We start from the raw sequence: 20,770 nt of genomic DNA on the forward strand, positions 1-20,770 counted from the left end.
CCTTTACCAAGAAATGAGGTCACTAAGAGTTGGACATGACTGAAATGACTGAACAATTACAAGAAATGTGAACTTTAATCCTAGTAGTTGTTAGATCAGCTCTTTGAATTTCAGGCAATGTGGTACAAAAGAATGTTGGATTTGCAATCAGAGGACCTCTGTTCAAATCTGGATTCTGGTACTTAATATCTGTGTGACCCTATGGGGGTCATGATTTAATTACTCTAGGCCATCATGTTCCATTCTCTTTCTTTTTTTTATGGTTTCTTTTTTTTGCAAGGCAATGGGGTTAAGTGGCTTGCCCAAGACCACACAGCTAGGTAATTATTAAGTGTCTGAGGCCGGATTTGAACTCAGGTACTCCTGACTCCAGGGCCAGTGCTCTAACCATTGTGCAACCTAGCTGCCCCCCTTCATCCTCTTTCCAAATTAGAAAGTTGGTCTGGATTTCCTTTAAGTTCCCATTTAGAGTCATGTTGATGATTCTGTGATTTGGTAAGGATTTATAAACCATAAAGTGCTGTGAGTATATGAGTTATTATTCTTTCACACTTTCATCTAGTAATATGACCTTTCCTAAAAATACTAGATTTTCTTCCTCCAAAGTCTCATTTAAAAAATAGTTTTGATCATTAATAGCTAATCACCAAGTCATAAAATAGCAAAATCATGTTGCTGTAATGGGGTAGAAGACATTTAACATCTTTAACAAAAAATATAAATTTATTTATTGCTAGAAATGCATCATGAATAGAATTGTATTTATTTTTTACAACTCCCCAGTTTTCTCATTAGGGCAGGTATTATCTCCATTCAGAAACAGAAATTCTGAGGCCCAGAGAAAGGAAATATTACTGATGGTCACACTGCTTATTCAGTATTGTGATGAGTATTACACTGATATTGGTGCCTTCTCCACTAGCCATCCTGGTCCCTCACTAATGTCTTAGTTCTTATGTTGGCTATTCCTTCTATTCTAGATGAATTTACTTGCTGGGACTGTTGGGGTGAATGGAAGTTTGGCCTATGTCCCCCAGCAAGCATGGATATTCAGTGGGACTGTCCAAAGTAACATACTCATGGGAGAAAAATACGATAAAGCCAGGTATACCTCAGATACAATTTTGTGGATTTGATGGGTGGCAATGACCACAGATATGCTATTAGGATGATGAGACCAGGATAGATTTGGAGTTAAGATCCCCAATTTCACTAGGAAGTGAGGAACTATATATAGATGACCAAATTGCACTGAGCAAAGGAAAACTCACATCAGTGAAACCAAAGATCCTTGAAGAAAGTATGAAATATATTCTGTATCTACCTTATTCTATCCCAAATTCCACCCCATTCTTTGTGCGTGATGATGATGATGATGATGATGATGATGTTTGTTCTTTGTTCTCAAGTAGAAGTATATAGGGAATAAGCCCTCAGACTCTATTCCAAAGCTGTACTGTAAGAGGTCTTTCCCAGAGAGCTGCTTAACTTTTGCAGGGGCTAAGGGGAATGTTTGGATGGCCATTTGATTTGTCAAAGTTTGATTTTGGAATTTCTTTCTATACTACCTTCTCAACAAAGCACTGGATGGCTCACATAGATGTATAAAGGACAGCTAGATGACACAGTAGATAAAAATGCTGGAGTCAGGAAGACTTCTCCAGATGGGTTCAAATCTAGCCTCAGGTACTTACTAGCTGCATGATGCCGGGCAAGTCATTTAACTCTGTATCTGTAAAATGAACTGGAGAAGGAAATGGCAGAGCACAACCACAAAAATTATTTAATCATGTTCCCATATATACACACATATGTGCGAAAATGTGTGTGTGTGTGTGTGTGTGTGTGTGTGTGTAAGCAAATTGATTCAGTGGATAGAGAGACCTTAGAACCAGAAAGTTCAATCTCATGTCTGACTGGGATGACCATCAGTGATTATGTTTTGTGGAAATGGAGAATATTAGAGCCTAAAATTACCTAAGAAATCCTCTAGTTTCAGTTTTCTCACTTTACAAATGAAAAAAACTAAATAGGAGAAGAGAATTGCCCAAGGTCACATGTATTAGAATCACAGTTTGATAGAACTGAAAACTACTCACCTTCTATCTTTTGGTTTTCTTCAGATATCATCAGGTGATTCATTGCTGTTCACTGAAGAGAGACCTGGAAATTTTGCCCTTTGGAGACATGACTGAAGTGAGTGATACAAGAGAGTCTGGGTAGATATCAGGTCACATCAGTCTTGGGAGAAATAAATTCACATTATACAATCTCTTTCAGGTGTCTTTTCTATTCACCCCTAGTTTGCTAGGCAGGAGTCTACCTAATTGTCTTCAGATCAATGGGTATATACAAATCTTGCTTTAGGTGAGGTAAAATATTTCCCAAATTCCTAGAGCCCTCTCTTCTCAAACTAAAACCTCTGTCTCTCTTCTTTCATGATCCTCAAGCCTTTTCTGAGACCCTCCTTTTTGAGGTTTCCTGGTAGAGAAACAAGAGCCTCATTTATCCTAGGTTTTCTGAGGAAAAACAAATTCATCCTCCAAGCCATCTTCAGCTCTCACCTTAGGGTCAAATAATATTACTCTCTTGCCTTATATATATTTTTAAAAAACCCTCATTTGAATGCAGCATTAATATTCTGACCAAACTTGGCTTTGGAGAAGATGTGAGAAAAGCACTCATCTCCTTTCTTTACTGAGATGGGGGACTACAGGTATGGAATATTGCATACAGTATTAGATGTGGTTGATATGGTGATTGATTTTGATGAACTATGCCTTTATCTTCTTTTAAAAATCTGCAAGGGAAGGGGAGAGATATATTTGGAAATGAATATGATATAAAAGAAAAACTATCAATAAAAAATGTAATTTTAAAAAATTCTCAAGCAAACAAAGAGAAGACCTCATGGCTATAAGAGTTACTACATCAAGAGCAGATCTGAGCAACAGTTTCCCCAGACAAATCAAGACAACTTTCTTCCCTAGAGGCATTAGCTATGGTAATAAATGCTGATGTGTACATGGTGTTTTAAGGTTGTAAAACACTTAACACATATTATCTCATTTGAGCTTTATATCAAAACTATGTTAGGTAATATAGGTAATATCTTCATTTGATAGATGATGAAACTGAAGCTCAGTGAAATTAAGAGGTTTGTCAAGGTTTGCACAGGTAATAGTTAAATCCAGGTACTCCTGATTTCAGGGCTGTTATCACCACTTTATGAAGCTTTTAACTTTTCTTTCTTATTTTAGAGGCTACCAGAGTCAAGTGACTTGACCAGGGTCATACAGCTGCTGTGTCTGAGGTTGGATTTGAATTCATGTCCTCCTAACTCCAGGGCCAGTGCTCTTTAGCTACCCTTATTTTTAATTTTTCAAAGCACATTCACATTCCCTATCTAAACCTTCTGAGTTGCCTGGGAGATAGGTAGGGTCTTGTTATTTCTATTTTACAGATGTTAATATAGAGAGGCACGAGTTCCATGAACAAAATCACAATGCAAACAAGTGATAGGACAGAATCTGTATTCAAACCTCCTGACTCACTGAATGGTGGCATGCATAGGAGAGACTTGGAGTTCAGATGATCTGGGTTTGAATCCTACCTTGGACATCATCGCTTAGCCTCTCTAGGCCAAGGTTTCTTCGAGATGATTTTAATTTCTACCTCATAGGATTGTTGTGATGATCAAATAAGATGATATATGTGAAACTCCCTGCAGACTTGGTGTGATCGGTCAGGTGGGCCATTCTGTGTGCCACACTGGCTGTCTGACCTGTCTTAGGTTTTGGATTCCCTCACACTGGGCTGTCCATCTGGGTCCATTCTAAACAAGGGTTTGACTTGAGTAAGAGTCAGTCATTTCCACTCTTCAGGACAAGATAATTAAGGATTTATTGGATTGTGTTCCTCATCTGCCTCCTGCTGATCACTTTGCCAGGCTCTTATTCCCTATTTATAGATTGGAGAGCAGGGCCTCAACCTCTCTGGTGGCCAGAAGCAGAGGATCAGCTTGGCACGAGCTGTATATGCCAACCGTGAAATCTACTTGCTGGATGACCCACTCTCAGCAGTGGATATCCATGTTGGGAAGCAAATATTTGAAGAGTGCATTAAGAAGGCACTCAGTGGGAAGACCATGGTTCTGGTGACACATCAGCTGCAGGTAACAAAAACTGAAACTGGTGTGACATGAGTCATTTGTTGAAAGAATGCTGATAAAACTTTGACATGACCCTATAGCCCCCCCCCCCCCCCAATTTAACAACTGTCTTACCAAGAGTCCTGTCCATTCATGGCAGGCAAATGGCATGATCAAAGATTTAGAGCCAGAAGATACTGTATAGCATCAAGTCCAACCCCTTCACTTTTATAGATGAGGAAACAGAGACCCAAAGGGGTTAAATTATTTGTTCAAGATCACAAGACACTAAATTAACAGAGAAAGGATTCAAATCTATGTCCTCTGACATGCAGTATAAGAGGTATAAGAAATATGAATTTTATTCACAATACCTGGTGGAAGGTAGGCCACTAAAAGATTTTTATGGACTGGTAAAATTTGAATGTTTCCCAACAAGATGTAATTGAACTGTCTGTTTTCAGGTTTATTAAGGTGTGATTGTCTGATATGTGATATATGAAGATGCTAATGGTATGATTTTTTTTTGTCTATAAGTGGAGTGGACAAGACTTTTAGGTTATAAATAAAAAGAAAAGTATTGGTGATAGGGGGAGAGGAATTTCTGACCCTAAAGATTTTGAAGACTAAAATAGACAATTGAGTGCTCTAGGATTATTTTGATACCTGCAGGTCTGAAGGCAAGGAATGGATTAACAGGTTGGACTTAATGAATTCTCTGGAATTACATCTCATGTCCCTACTGCTCACTTGTTTGTTTGCATCTGATGCTATGATTTTGAAGAAAGACTGTTGCTTTAATTGTTACACAGACTAAATTTGCCCTGACTATCCTCCCAATTATAGGGCCCAAATGAAAGACAGCCAGCCTGGTGGGGCAGCAAGAACATCAGAATGTCAATCAAATGGTGTGGGATCTAGTTTTGAATCTGTTATTAGTTTATCTTGTGATCTCCCTTCTTTTAGCCTGTTTCTCTGTATATAATATTATGGAGTTCTCTAAGAACACTTCCAACATTTCATGGACATTCAGTGAGTCCATTCCCCTGCTTTCAGAGAGAACTGAATCCAATCCATAGAATTCACAAAGACCTTCAATGAAAGAGAATTATCAAAGTCTCATCTAGAATAAGGTTCTTAAAATACTATTGCTGTTGTTAATAAGAATAATGCCCTAAATGTTATAAGGCATTTAACTTTTTCTCAGATTTCTTTCATCTGATCTCATCTTCTCAATTTCATGTCTCTACAGTATTTAGAGTTTTGTGACCAGATCCTTTTATTGAAGGATGGAAAAATATGTGAAAGTGGAACTCATGATGAATTACTGCAGAAGAAGGGACAATATGCCCAACTCATCCAGAAAATATGTGGGGAGGCTGTACAGGTAACCTCTATTGTTCTTGAAATAAATCTCTCATCCTATACTACATGGAAAGAAACTGTAGTATCAGGGGCATGTATCTATATGGTACTTGTGATTTTCTTCCCTAGAATGCAACAGATGGGGCTAAAAATACAACAGAGAAGACACAGGTGGACCTCTACTCCCAGGAGGAATTCTTCAATGAAAATTCAGGTAATGCTATCTTTAAGATTCCTTTGAGAATAATTTTATCCTGTCCAATAGTCAAAGTCTAGGATCAATGCATCTCTTTCTCTTCTTTCAGCATCCAACATCTTCCCAGTGCCCTTATTTTGGAAGTGATAATGGTTGTACTCATGTTAAAAACAACCTTTTTCCAGGGCAATGTCCCTTGTCTCTTTCAATGGTGGATGTGAGGTGGTCAAAGGTATGGGGCTGGTGGGTCAGTGATAAGGGATCATATCAGAAGCCAAAGTGGCATAGTGGAAAGAGGACTGGACTTCATGAGACCTGGGTTCAAATCTTGTTTGATATTTATGAGCCATATGACCATGGGAAAAAAATTACTTTACCCATGGTGCCTCATTATCCTTACATTGAGAAAAAATATATTTGTACTATCTACCTCTCAAAGTTATTTTAAAGAAAACTTTATAAACTTTAAAATGTTTTGTTATGTTCATTTTTATTTTAAAGCAGAAATTCCAGTTCTAGAGGGATCATATTAGAAGCCTTAGCTAGGACCTTTAGGAACTCTGAGTGGGATAGGAGTTGAAAGCTTCCAACAGACCTAAGGAGACGGTTGGTTCCCCAGCAATGGACTTAAGGGCAGACTCAGGGCTGTGACAGCTTGCTTCTGAGGTTGGCTCCCTTCTCTCCAGCTTTGAAAAGTTCCTCGCATTCAAAAGTCTCTCCTTTTCTGCTTGAGACAGAATATGCTCTAATGGGTCTGGCATAATGAGATCATCCAGGGCCCAAACTTCTAGAAGGAATGGCATTTCCTCAGACTGCTTCAGTATTACTTGTATCATGCATGAAACCCACCAAGAATGTTTTAGGCTGTTTAGCACAGCTGATTTTGGATCCCCAGTAACATCCCTTCTTTCTGGGTTCCCTTAATTAGGATCTATGGCAGAAAACACTTTAGCCCCAGTAGGGAAACGTCAGCAAAGCAACTCTTTTTCTTGGATCTCTTACCTTCCTCCTCCTCTTCTAATGAGATTAGAGACAACTGTGAAGAACTCAAAGCCTAGGAAATAAAATGAAGCACTTGTGGAGAGCCTTCTACCAACCAATCTTTTTTCTTTTGATTATATAAATATTGTATTTGTTTTCCAATTATATACAATGGTAGTTTCTATCTATCATTTTTTGCAAGGTTTTGAATTTTACAAATATTTTTTCCCCTCCTTCTCTTCCCTCCCCACCCCCCCCCCCAACAGAAGGAGCTCTGATATAGTCTTTACATTTGCTTCCATGATACACATAAACCAAAGTTGAATGTGTTGGGAGAAAAAACAGATCCAAATGAAAGAAAGAAAACATTAAAAATAGCAAAATTACATAATACATATGACAGCTTTTAAAAATTGAAGAGAATAACCTTTGGTTGTTGTTCAAATTCCACAGTTTCTTCTCTGGATACAGAAGGCATGCTCCATCACTGATCCCCTAAATTGTCCCCAATTATCACATTGATGGAGTGAGCAACTCCATTATGGTTGTTCATCACCTCATGTTGTTAGTGTGACTAATGTTCTTCTGATTTTGCTCATCTCAGCATCAATTCATGTAACTCTTTTCAGGCTTTTCTAAAATCCTGTCCCTCATGATTTCTTATAGAACAATAGTGTTCTATCATATACATATGCCACAAATTGTTCAGCCATTCCCCAATTGATGAGCATTCTTTTAGTTTCCAATTCTTTGTCACTAACAACAGAGCTATTATGAATTTTTTTTTGTTTATGTGGGATTTTTATTCTTTTTCATGTTCTCTTCAGGATACAGTAGTGGTATTGCTGGATTAATACATTTTTATTGTCCTTTGGGCATAATTCCAAATTGCTCTCCAGAAAGGTTGAATCAATTCACAACTCCACCAACAAATGCATTAGTGTCCCAGATTTCCCATATCCCCTCCAGTATTGATCATTATCCTTTCTGGTCATATTGGTCAATCTGAGACCACCAACCAATCTTAATGAGAATCTTAAGACTTAAGATGTGGGTTTGAATCCAACACCTAACAGTTATGTGAACATGGGTTTTTACCTCTCTAAACTTCAGTTTCCTTTTCTGTAAACTGGGTATAGTAGTACTTACACAATCTACTTTTTATAGTTACTATGAGGAAAATGCTTTTGTAAAACAATGTTCAAGAGAAGACAAGTTGCTATTATCATGCCATTTTCTAGAAGACCCAAGTGGTAGGAGGCATAACAGATTTGAATGCTTTTTTCCTCTTCCCAGTACTGGAGACTCAACTTACTGAAAAGGAGAAAATGGAAGAAGGTTCCCTGAGCTGGAAAGTCTACCACCATTACATCCAGGGAGCAGGAGGTAGTTTTATCCCTCACTGTCTTGCCTTCATCTTTAGCTGATGTTACCTATGGATAGGAACACTCAAGACCTGGTCTTGGATATGCCAGTACCCTGTAGCAAGAATACCATTTTGGCTATGGATTTGTTTTTGTGTATTAGAAGGGCATATTCAGGGGAAGAGGATTGGGAGGTGGCTCAACCTTGTTCCTAGTATCCCCTTCCCTCACTTTCTTACCCTTTTGCTAGATGCTATAGGAGAGACAAAATAATAATAGATGATTCTTGTCTTCAAGGGAGACAAAACATATCAATATATAAAGCATAGGTTGTGAGAGATCGGAATGGTCAGGGAAGGCTTCATAAAGAAGATTGGGCCCAAATGGGACAGTATGGCATTTATAACAACAGGATGGAGATAGGCAGACTTAGTTTAAAAGACCATGAGAATGTTAGGGAATCATTGTATATGTTAAGGAATGTCGATATTATGAGAGAAATTTTGGAAAAGGGGCCTCATCCTAGTTACTTCTCATGATATCCTTGTGGACAAGTTGAAGAAAAGTATGAAACAATGGATGAAAAGTATGAAACAATGTGAAGTCATGGTTACTCAAAAGACTAGACCCAAGATAATAGATCAGTATCAACAATGGTATCCCAAACTGTGGATTACAACATTTCATTACCAGCCCAGTTTTATGATCCTTTACCTAGCACTTCCTGTTTTCAAAATTTATCCCTTTTGTCCTACAACCAGGGCATTAAGATATTCAAAATAGACTGAGGTTCTAAGTGGGGAGGATCAAGAAGAATTCAGGGGCCATTTATCTATTCAGTTTTGGAAACTGGCTTCTGACAATATCTTCCAGTTACTCCAGAACTAATTTTCACCTATCTTCCCCTCATCCCTACCTCAGGTTACATTGTTGCTTTCCTGAATTTTCTTTTCATGATGGTGAATGTCAGCCTCACAACCTTCAGTTTCTGGTGGTTGAGCCACTGGCTCCATCAGGGTTCAGGGGTAAGTGTAATGAGGATGACTTCCTGGGGCTGGTTCTGCCAAGATGAGAAGGGTACCATGTTGAATGTGACAGATGAGTAGGGTACTATGTTGAATGTGACACTAACCTAGAATAAATTTAATCTGCTGCCTATTAATACTAGCAAGAGGTGAGCAGTGATGTACAAAATATACACATCCTACTTACCCAGTTCTACAACAGCACACATTTATTAAGATTTGCTATGTGCCAGACACAGTGAAGTATGGGAAATTCAAAGACAAAAGAAGAAAAAAAATCTCCCCTACCTTCAAATAACTTACATTCTTCCACTCTCAACAAAGATGACAAGTCATATAACTGATAGTACTGTATTGGGAGTCAGGAGGCCTGGGTTATAATCTCAAAATGTGCTCTGGGTCAACCAAAGGTATAAAAAGAACATGGGACTACCTATATGTGATTAGAAAGACATTAGCAGTTATTCTTGTTCAAAAATAACTCCTCCAGGTGACATCTTAAATCCCTCATTAGTAGTTCATTTCTTTTGTCTTTTCCTTGTGGATCAACTTTTAAAATGCAAATATCACCAGAAAAGGATAATTCACTACCCCCTTAATGAAAACTTTATCAATTCACTTTCTTCTCTGACATAAGGCATAAGAAGTATCATAGTATAGAGAGAAAAGAAAAAAAAAATCCACTGAACTTAAAATCAGGGTTCAAGTCCCTAATTTGACACATTTTAAACTAGGAGACTATAGAAGTCACTTCCCTATCTGGGTCTCAGTTTCTTTATCTATAAAATAAAAAATGTTACTACTATTCTACTACCACAAGGCACTATCTACTTTCCATAACTGCTGTAAGAGAAGAGATTTGTCAACCATAAAGTGCTACAGATTTGTGAGTTATTATTATTATAGGGGGAAGAGCATTAGGATATTATACTGGGTACCTTGTAAGTATGGTATGTGAAAAGGCACAGAAAGAGGTGAAAAAATTCAGAAAGCCAACAAGGCTAACTTCACAAGTTTTCCAAGGCTGGATAAACTTCCAACCCTGCCATCAAATAAATGTACAACCTTAGGGAACCAAAATATTTCACCACTTTTGATCTCTGTTTCATTATCTGTAAAAGAGGGTTAATAATTCCTGTCCAAATCTGATAGCTTTGTGTAAACATCAATTTAGTAATAGTTGTGAATATGCTTTGAAAAGTCCAAAATGTTCAGTGCCTCTAACCTTTGGATGCTTCAGGATGTTCCATGAAATACCAGGATGTCTATTTTGATCTTTAAAGTTTATATGAGCTCCTTCCTGCTCCTACTCCTTTCCTCTATGTGAGTCTTATTTTTTCCTTCTTTGTTACACCTCTTCCCACCTCTCTTTATATTTTTCTTTGTTTGAAGATTTCCAAATGTCCATTTTCTAAATCTACCATTTTCTCTTTATTATCTAACATAAATATTGTCTATGTTGCAACTGAAGTAGTGTCAAGGACTTCTAGGCTACAGGCTACAGTCGAGACTCAGTTGGGTAGATTAGTCTTATTTTTGCTTAATCCATATTGTCAAAAGCATGGTTGGGCAAAGGACAAAGGAACAGTTTCTCTAAGTACACCATGGAAGGAGGTAGAAGCTTTGATATTATAGTAGACAACCAGGTTAAGGTCATTAAGGTCATTAAGGTCATTCAGAAAAACACAAAACCTACCTACCTATCTACCAGAGAAAATGATTTGGGAAATCAGATTAATCAATATTGTAATTGTCAGAGAATACTTTAGGAAGAGGTGCATCTTGAACATAGAGTCTAAAAAGGTAGAGGAGCAAAAGGAAAGAAAGAAATGATTAGAAGTACAGAGGAGAGGATTTAAAAATGAGATTTCATTGAATAAAAATTCCTAATTCCATTTGAACAGGGAATAAAGCTTTGTCTTCCTTTGACCTTGCCTTTGACCCTTCAGTGCCCTCCTTATTCTCTCTTTAAGGCCAGTAAAAGCAGCAAAATCAATGGAACACAACAGATGGGCTCAGGAAATTTACTGGACAATCCTCAGATGCCTTTTTACCAAATAGTATATGGAGTGTCTGCCCTAGCATTGATTTTTACAGGTGTCATCTCATCAGGACTTTTCACCAAGACAACAAGGAAGGCATCCACTGCCCTTCACAACAATCTCTTTATGAAGGTACAGTAAATATGGTGTGGGTCTTCTAGCTTGGCTCTGTTCTGGGGCCATAAACTTCATTGGTATGGAAGAGGGAGAAGTGATTAGACAACCATGTGTGACTAGGGATTTTAGTGGATTGCAATTTCAATGAGTCAGAAGCATGACAAGACAATCAAAAAAGCTAAAATAATCTTAAAGAGTACATCCAGCACAAGGTAAGTGATGGTCCTGCTGTACTCTGACCTGGTCAGAATACCTTTTTTACATTCAGATCCAGAACCACATTTTAGAAAGGGACATTGGAAAAATCATAGTGCATCTGGAGAACTACAACCAGATGGTAAAAGGAAAATGGTAAATATTACTGGTCGGATGGTAAGATGCCATGTGAGGTTTGGTTGAAGGAACTAGAGAAGGAACCAGAGAAGAAAAGATTCAGAGGGTGTGCATCCTTCATAACCATTTTAAAATGTCTGAAGGATTGCTAATTTGAAGGATTAGACTAGTTCTTTTTGGGAAATAAAAAAGTACTTATGAATTTAAGAAGTTATCAACTGATCAACTAACACATATTTATTAAACATCTCTTATGTGTCAGCTACTGTGCCAGTAAGTGAAAATACAAAAAAAAAATCTGTCCACAAGAAATTTACATTCTGTCAGGAAATAGAAAGTTTAATTAACCAATCTACATGTATTTACTGAGTGCTTACTACATGTATGTGGCAGATCATGCCTAGGTGCTAGGTGGAACAGTAGGAAGAGTCTTAGATTGTAGCTCAGTAGCCCAGATTCAATTCTTTGTTGCCTGTGTTATCTTGAGCAAGTAACATCATCTCTAAAAGGCATCAAAAAGATGCAGCTACATTCAGTGATGTCTCCTGCTCTGTGAGTCTGCTTGCAGGAGGACCTTTCCCAGTGGTGATGTCAGATGGTTTTTGTCTCTCCACAGATTCTCCACTGCCCTATGAGTTTCTTTGACACAACTCCTGATGGTAGATTCTTGAACTGTTTTTCCGGGGACTTGAATGAGTTGGACCAGATACTGCCATTGATTTCGGAAGAGTTCTTACTTTTGTTTTTCATGGTGCTGTCTATTTTGATCATTGTGATCATACTATCTCCTTATTTCCTGCTTGTTGGAAGCATCATTGGTGTTTTCACTTTTATTTTATTTCAGTGAGTAGACTTTTGGTCAATTTGGCATTAAGCTTCATAATTTGAGAATGAAAAGTGCTACATGTTTCATAATTATCTCATTAGTTAAACTTGCACATTGTGGTCAAATCCACATATAGTGAATAGCATTGGAAAGCATAGTAAAAAAATTATTGGGGACAATTGGGGACAATTAATGCTAGTATATCCAAAGCCCAGTTCTCTCAAGACAAAATTTCTTCATGAAAACCCTGGCAGGCCAAAATAAAAACTCCCTTCTGAAGATTCTTTTTTAATGTAAAAACGTTTTGTGAATCCTCCAACCCCTATATAGTAGCACTTATGTTGCATTATGTTGGAGCTACATAAAGATCCACATGGCAATGCTCCGGGCACACATGCATTTGAGGATCTCTTACAATAATTCCATGCACTCATCTGGAGAGATGGCTAAGATATCAGAAGGAAGAGATATAGGGGAGACAGTACTCTAGACATATGGAATGATACAAAGAGAAGCAAAGAAATTAGATAGTCCAGGATATGTTGTTAGAAGATAACTCCAGCTATTCACTCCAAAAAATAATAAACTTCGTATCTATTATATGGCATCATCTTTGCTTTATATCATAAATTCACAAAGTTCCTTCAGCCTTTCTCATAATTAAGATCACTACTAACCAGGATGGAGTAGATTGATAAAACTAGAGGTTGCAATCTAACTTTAAATACTAAGCCCTACTTTTTGAGGGAGTCAGGGGTTCAATATCTAATGAACTGACATTTAATATATTTCCTATCTTTATATCATATTACTCTAGTCATTCATTGAATCAATAAAAGATGGGTTTAATGCCTGTATGCAGAGTACTATGCAAGGTGAAAAGGGACATATAAGGTTAAATAAGATCCATAGTTTGTCTTCACAGAGCTTAGAGTCTTAGTAGAGTGAAAAATCAAGCATATACACACACATACACACATGGAGATATTGATGATATTGCCTGTTAAATGCATTAGAGTTGCAGAATAAATTGCTTTGTGAGGTCTGGAAGGAAGGTTATTGTGACATTGGAGTTAAGAGAAAGCCACATGGAAGGTGACTGAGTCAAGCTTTAAAGAATGAATAGGAATTCAACAGCTGAAGAGAAGAAAAGAGGTTATTCCAGGTATAATGACAGATGTAACCAAAGTCATGGGGAGGAGAATACAGGGTATGTAAAGAATGTTGGGAGTAGCAGAGAATTGTCCAGTTTTAGCATAGAGCTGATAAAGGTTATGAATGGATTGGACAGGTACAATTTGACTTGTGATGATGCTTCATTGAACATGTGGGAAGAGTAGGAACCAGGTTAGTGGAGGAGGAGGGTGCACAGAATAGTTGTTTCCTGCCTCCTAGTTTTTCTGAGCCATTTGCTTCCTTGCCTTTGCATTACAGCAGCTCACTCAGAGCCAGGTGTCTGTTTCCCCAGTGTAGTTCTGTTTGATCCTTAAACATCAGTATTTCATTACATTTTGAATCAATATATTGGGTTTGTGAGAATCTGCATGAAGTAGAAGGGAAAGTATGGGGCAGAGACCCAGAGCACTGTGATTCTAGTCTTGGCTCTGCCCCTTTACTACTCAAATATCCTTGGGCAAATCATTTTAACCCTCTAGGCTTCAATTTCTTCCCATGTAAAATCCCCTGGTCAATCTCTACCATTTGATTTCTCTACCCTGGCCCCAGAGCTACTGAGCATCACTAGGAAAAATCATAATCAAAGGGACTTCAACTACTCCAAGTTTATTGCGCAATGTTATATATGTGGGCTCTCACTACTTCTTGAAAGTTCATTTAAAGCTATCCTTGTTGGCTCATCTCATATTCAACAGCATCTATTCTAAACCCTTTTTTCTTCTTTCATTCTTAATTCTTCCTCCACTTCCCACACTTACTGCAGATGAGTTAACCTCTTACTTTAATGAAAAGATTGGAGCCATCTATCATAAACTTCCTCAGTCCCCCTTCTTTTTCATTCTTTCAATGAAGGATCATTAGCATCACTCACTCTATCTTCTTTCCTTCTGGTCATCATCTCCAGTGTCCTTTTCCTATTTGCTTACAAACAAGTCCAGGTCTCTCCAATCCTTAAAAACTGTTACCTCATCCATTCACCAAGCTATTACTCTCCTTGTCCTTATTACTAAATTTATTGTGAAAAGCTTTTCAACTCATTGATTCCACTTCACTGTTTACTCCCCTCCTCCCTTTCTTCCTTTCTTTATGTTTTTCAAATTGGGCTTCTTCTTCACTATTCTACAAAATCTTTTCTTTCTGAAGTCATAATAGAGTCAAATGATTTTTCTTTTAGTCTTTCTTCTCTTTTCTCTCTCTCTCTGTAGCCTTTGACATTGTTGACCACTTCTTCCTATTAATATTCGTTCCTTCCTTGACTTCAGAGATGCCACTCTCTCTTGATTCTCTTGCTTCAACTGTTCTTGCCCAGACTCATCTTCCCTGATTCTTTAATATGGATGCTCCTCAGGGGTCTGTGCTCTCTTCTTCATTTATGTTTTTGCTTTTGGCAATTTCATTCACTGTGATTTTAGCTAACATTTCTGTTAGATGATTTACAAATTTATTTTTTTCCTAGTTTCAGATTCATGTCTCCCATTAGAAGTTCTACCTTTAACTTTCATGATTCATTGTCTTTCTTATGCATAGATTGTTCTTCTCATTTTTCTACTCAATAGATTTTGGTGCTTTCCTATTTTTATTCCACCTCAATACAAACTTCATAGCATTTAGAACTAGAAGGTGCTTCTCTGAAATCATTTAAATCCCTTATTTTATAGAGGAAAAAGTGGAGTCCTAGAGAGGTAAAGGTATTTGACCAGAGTCATACAGGAAATGTAGCGAAGGTGGAATTCAAACTTAGGACCTCTAATTCCAAATATACAGTCCCTTTCCACTGTACTATCTTGCCTTTCAATACTTTTACCTGACATATAATCACCATCAATAAAAATTACCTGTTTTCTCTCACATAAATCCCCTCTATACTTGCATTACTTTGTTTCCTGCACACTACCTCCCCTCCCCTTGGCTCTGTCTCTTTATTGCCTTGAATATTCTTTCTTCTCTTTACCTTTTGAATTCCTATCACTTAAAGTCTAACTTAAATTCCTCCTGGATTGCTATGGTTACATTGATCTCCCTCTGACTTTACACGGTTCTTTGTGCCTCTCATAATAATATACATTAACAATGATTGTGTTCTAACCATCTACTTTACTGTGAATATTATGAGGTCAGGGCCATCTTAGCCTAAACTATGTATCTTTTTCAGCACAAAGGCACCATGATTTACATTTCACAAATGTTTAATAAATTTTGCTTGAAGGAATAAGGGGTTGGACTGAGATGAATGCTAATGGACCTACTGTCCCTACAATTCTAGGATTCCATGATGTCAGACAGGGCAATGGTTTGCCTAGGAACATCTTAAGTATAGAAAAATATGTAACTGGTTCCTCTTATTCCTCAGGGCTTTCAAGAAGACGATCAATGTGATCAAGCGACTAGAGAACTATAGCAGATCTCCATTCTTTTCTCACATCCTTACTTCTCTGCATGGTCTGAGCTCTATACATGTCTATGGGAAAAACAATGACTACATCCAGGAGTAAGTTCTTATAGATTTGTTCCTGGGTCTGAGAAGTGGTGGTGGGAAGAAAATGGTGGAGACAGATATAGCCTCTCCCCCAGAACTATTATTAGATGGAAAACTGAGTCCAAGCCCTATCTAGCTGTGTGACCCTGAACAAGTCACTTAACCTCTTTGTGTCTTAGGCTACTGTTAAAGATTCAGTATCAAAAATGTGCATATGAATGCATTGGGGGGATGGAGGAAAGGATTCCCTATATTAGTACAATCATTTCTGGACAAAAAAAATTTTTATTCTTCAACTGAAATCCTCCTCTAATACTTTATCATAGTGTAGATGTGACCTTGGATTCTTGAAGATTATGCCAGAAGAACATAAATTCTGTCAAGTTCTCTCAAGCAGGCAAAGTTTTGAATAGAGGGCCTGGTAATATCTATCTGAACCTGTCACCAGGGGCCCATCTTTACCACATTTGGAGTGGTTCACAATTCAGGAAGTTGGTTAGGAGGGATATGTAAAAGAATGACCTGCAAAGATGAAACCTAGAATCTTTTCAAGTGTTGAAAAAGTGTCATTTGGTCCATCCCTAGAATCATAGTCTTAGAACTGGAAGGTACCTCAGAAGTCATTCAATCCACTCCTTCCTTGATAGATGAATTCTGCCTCTGTAAGATCTCTGAAGATTTCATTATTATACAACTCTGATAGTTAGAAATCAGGATGTCTAATAACTACTTAAATTTTGATAAAAATAATGAAGACTGGCATTCCACTAAACAAAAGTATTTCCCCCCACCCCCAGAACTGACCTTTGTCTTTCTACTCTATGCCACTGTTCTCTAAATTTCAGTTCAACCAATCTTGGGACTTCCATTCCTACTTATATTGGTTATAATAATTGAATGAGTATCTACTCTATACAGAGGTATTCAGGGTGTTGTTACCTGTGTGAGCTTTAGTTAAGTCACCAGGTGTCAGTTCCTCATTTGCAAATGAGGGTTGTTAGATTTAGATGGCTTCTGGGACCTCTGAAGCTTTAAAACTCTGAACCTGAGATCTTCATCTCCTGACTTCAAGACTAGTGATTTTCCTATAATAACATACCAGATTATTTGATTGCTTAACTCTACCAGATATTGAAGTGCTTATTGTACATACAGGAGTGTGAAGTCAGTGCCTGAATGCCTACAGACTAGATGGTTATTCTGGAAAGGCTCCATAACACAGATATGTCTCAAACAGTGTGCTGGAGGTGGGGAACTCTGTGGTTTGACAGACAGGGGTGGGAAAGGGTGAGTTGTGAACTAGAGGTGGTATTGTAGAAAATTGTTAAAGATGGATTTGATTTGCATGATTATCACTCCCACCCACAATACCTCTATCTCATTCTAGATTCAGAAGGCTCACAGATAACCACTGTAACTATGTATTCCTGTTTGTGTCTGCAACACGTTGGATCTCATTGAGAATTGAGCTCCTAACCAACCTGATGACCCTAGCAGTGTCCTTGTTTGTGGTTCTGAGTCCCTCTTCTATAACTTATTCCTATAAAGCTATGGTCATGAGCTACGTCCTGCAGGTGAGCCTGCTGGTACATTGTTCTCCTTGGCTCTTGGGGTAGAGATTCCTGGTTGAAGGAGCTTAGTATATGTTGGGTTGAGAGTGGGATCTTGGGGTGAGAGTCAAAGGCAGAAAGTTCCTGCTGAAGTAATGTGAACATAATCAAGTCAAGATCAGTAAATGGGGAACTATGGTTTGGTAAAACAGTCAATTGTTTTTCAGTCATGCTTAGTTCTTTGTGACCTTCTTTGGTGTTTTCTTGGTAAAGATATAGGAATGGTTTGCCATATCCTTCTTCAGATCACTTTACAGATAAACCAAACTGGATTAAAGTGATTTGCCCAGGGTCAAAGAGCTAGTAAGTGTCTGAGGTCAGATTTGAATGCATGAAGAGTTTTTTTCTGACTCAAGGCCCCAAACTCTCTCCACTCTGCCACTTGGCTGTCATGGGACACAATCACAAATCACAATAATATTTGAGGTGGGAATGTTTATAAGATTCTGAGAGATTAAGTTCCATGGTAAGTAACTGTGGTTCAATTGCCAGAGAAGGCAACAAAACTTCAAGTTTGAGGGGCGGCTAGGTGGCGCAGTGGATAGAACACTGGTCCTGGAGTCAGGAGTACCTGAGTTCAAATCCTGCCTCAGACACTTAATAATTACTTAGCTGTGTGGCCTTGGGCAAGCCACTTAACCCCATTTGCCTTGCAAAAACCTGAAAACAAAAACAACTTCAAGTTTGAGAAAGTCTTTCTATTTACTGAATCATTTGTTCTGTGGCCTTGCATATATCAATGTCCTTCCCTAAAACAGCTGGCATTACCTTTCAACTACCTTTAACCTCTGTCCATGTGGAGGGCTCCTTCTCTGATGCTTTTGTTATTTTTGATGGCAATGGCTTACTCTAAGTGGTGATGGACAGGCAGATGGTGAGGGCTTGGGGCATAGAGCCCTGTCTCTATTTCCATGACATTCCTTGGCAGATGTCTTAGACTCTGATGATTAAAATCTGGGGATCTAAAGTTCTGTTATTTATATGCTAATAAATAACAAATGGACTAGTAATCATCCATTTGAAATGTCATAGCTTTAACATTGTGGCTGTGGATTCTGTCTCCTGTTGTTTCAGCCAAGTTTCAACATTTTCCTTCTCTAAAAAGGGAAACTAAGCTGTGACTATATAATGAACTGCCAGTCTGGAGAAAAAGAAGCACCCCAACTTGTTTCAAAAACTGTCAAATCTCAGCATGAGCAGGTGTCTGTCTAGTTCAACTTAATCTGAAACAATCTCCTTTTCTGCATTCCCAATCTACACTGCCTCTGCTCGAAAAGCTCCTCCTGCTTGAGCACAATTCCTTCAAATAATACTCCAAGGGCAGGATTCAAAGGATTTACTGTCCTGATTGTCCCTTACCTCTTCCTCCCTTGAATACCCTAAAGCTTATTAATGTCCTGTCTAAAATGTGACACCTAGAATATTTTACATCTGACCAAGGACAGAGTAGATGGTCTAGCACTTTCCTACTTCTAATGTGGTCTCTCTTTATTTAGTCTAAGATTACACTGATGTTTTGGGCTGCCATATCACACAGTTGAAACATACTGATTGAAACAAATATGATTCATATAGATCCTCTGTATCCCAGACCTTTTTCAGTTGACTTGCTATGTAGTCATATGAAGTTGAAGTTTTGAACCCAAGTAAAAGATTTCATATTTTTTACTTAAAATTTTGTCCTTTTTAGATAAGAGGGCTCATTAGATCATTGTTTTAGAAGTGGAAAGGACCTCAAATTCTTTGTGGTCTGATCCCTTCATTTTATAAATTTTATATATAAAACATCATTGATAAAAAATGTTAAATAGCAAAAGAGCCAGAACAGAATATAGAAACTTCTTTCCAAGTTGATATTAAATTCATTAATTACTTCTCTTTGCACCCAACCATTTAACCATTCCCAAATCTTGCTAACTGTATTTATTGACTGGTTCACATCTCTCTACCTTGCCTGAAAAGAGAGCATAAAAGTCTTTATGCTAATTATGTTATCTGCTATTGCTTTGCTGAAACTGATTTAAACTCTATCTACATCATTCTCGTTATCAAGCAAACAACATTTATTTATCAGGCTGTTACTACTACATACCATGCACTGGTTGAGGTGCTGGGGATAAAAAGACAAAAGTGGAAAACAGACCCTGTGCTTAAGGATCTTTTCCTAATGGAAAAGCAATAAGTTCATATATATACCTATATACCTAAATATACAAAGTAGTGAAAAACATGGTATTTTTAGAGGGAGGGCAATGGCAATTGAGGGCATTCATAAAAGTTTCTGCAGAAGGCGGTATATGACTATACCTTATAAGAAAAGAAGAACTCTCTGAGGCACAGGTAAGGAGGTAAGGCATTCCAGGCACATTGGGAGGCCAATTGCAAAAGCTATGTGAATGCAGAGAAGAGGTAAGATGTAAGACTATTGCGGAGGTAGAAACAGCAAGATCTAGTAACTACTTTTGATTGTAAGATACTAAGAAAGATTGGAAGACTGGGAACAACAGAAGGGTGTAGGGGGGACATAATGAGTTTAATTTTGGACATGTTGAATTTGAGATGTCTTCAAAACATCCAACTTGAAATATCTACTAGGTGATAGGTAATGAATGGCTAAAGGCAAGGGTGAACCTGAGGCTGGACACATAGCTCTTAGAGTCAGCTACAATAGTTAAACCCATTAAAACCAATGAGGAACAATTGCAGTGAAGGAGTAAGATATGAGCCAGTAAAGGAGAATGAGGAGGAAGAGTAGGTGGTGAACCAGGAGACTGGTTCTCTCCAGGATGGTGGTACCCTCAATTGAGATGAGGAAATGTGCTAGAGGAATAGGGGATGAGAGAAGAGGAAGATAATAAGTTTTCTTGAGTTTGAGTTGCCTATGGGACACCCAGTTTGCAAATCAGCAGTTGATAATGTAGGATTGAAGCTTGGAATAGACTGGACACATACAGATCTGGGAATCATCTGCACAGAGATGTTAATTCAATGGTTGGGAGTTTATGGGGTTACTAAGTGAGAGAGTATAGAAAGGAAGGAGATGGTCCAGTTAGAATCTAGATGTATACCCAAAGTTAAGGGTATGATCTGGTCAATGAGCCAGCAGAGA

The 20,770-nt window shown here is 38.0% G+C and overlaps 1 protein-coding gene across 1 annotated transcript in view; it reads left to right on the forward strand.

The window, feature by feature from the left end:
- The window catches only part of LOC141505512 (ATP-binding cassette sub-family C member 11-like), a 71,973-nt gene that overhangs the window by 41,288 nt on the left and 9,915 nt on the right, over positions 1-20,770 (forward strand). The window contains exons 13-23 of the mRNA XM_074211403.1: positions 981-1,105; positions 2,124-2,196; positions 3,971-4,174; positions 5,403-5,537; positions 5,645-5,729; positions 7,989-8,078; positions 8,978-9,081; positions 11,055-11,255; positions 12,190-12,416; positions 15,926-16,063; positions 17,439-17,625. Coding sequence (XP_074067504.1) covers positions 981-1,105; positions 2,124-2,196; positions 3,971-4,174; positions 5,403-5,537; positions 5,645-5,729; positions 7,989-8,078; positions 8,978-9,081; positions 11,055-11,255; positions 12,190-12,416; positions 15,926-16,063; positions 17,439-17,625 — 1,569 coding nt within the window. The remainder of the gene's footprint in view (positions 1-980; positions 1,106-2,123; positions 2,197-3,970; positions 4,175-5,402; positions 5,538-5,644; positions 5,730-7,988; positions 8,079-8,977; positions 9,082-11,054; positions 11,256-12,189; positions 12,417-15,925; positions 16,064-17,438; positions 17,626-20,770) is intronic.

Source organism: Macrotis lagotis, chromosome 1 (assembly GCF_037893015.1).
Source record: "Macrotis lagotis isolate mMagLag1 chromosome 1, bilby.v1.9.chrom.fasta, whole genome shotgun sequence".
NCBI classification, from domain to species: Eukaryota; Metazoa; Chordata; class Mammalia; order Peramelemorphia; family Peramelidae; genus Macrotis; species Macrotis lagotis.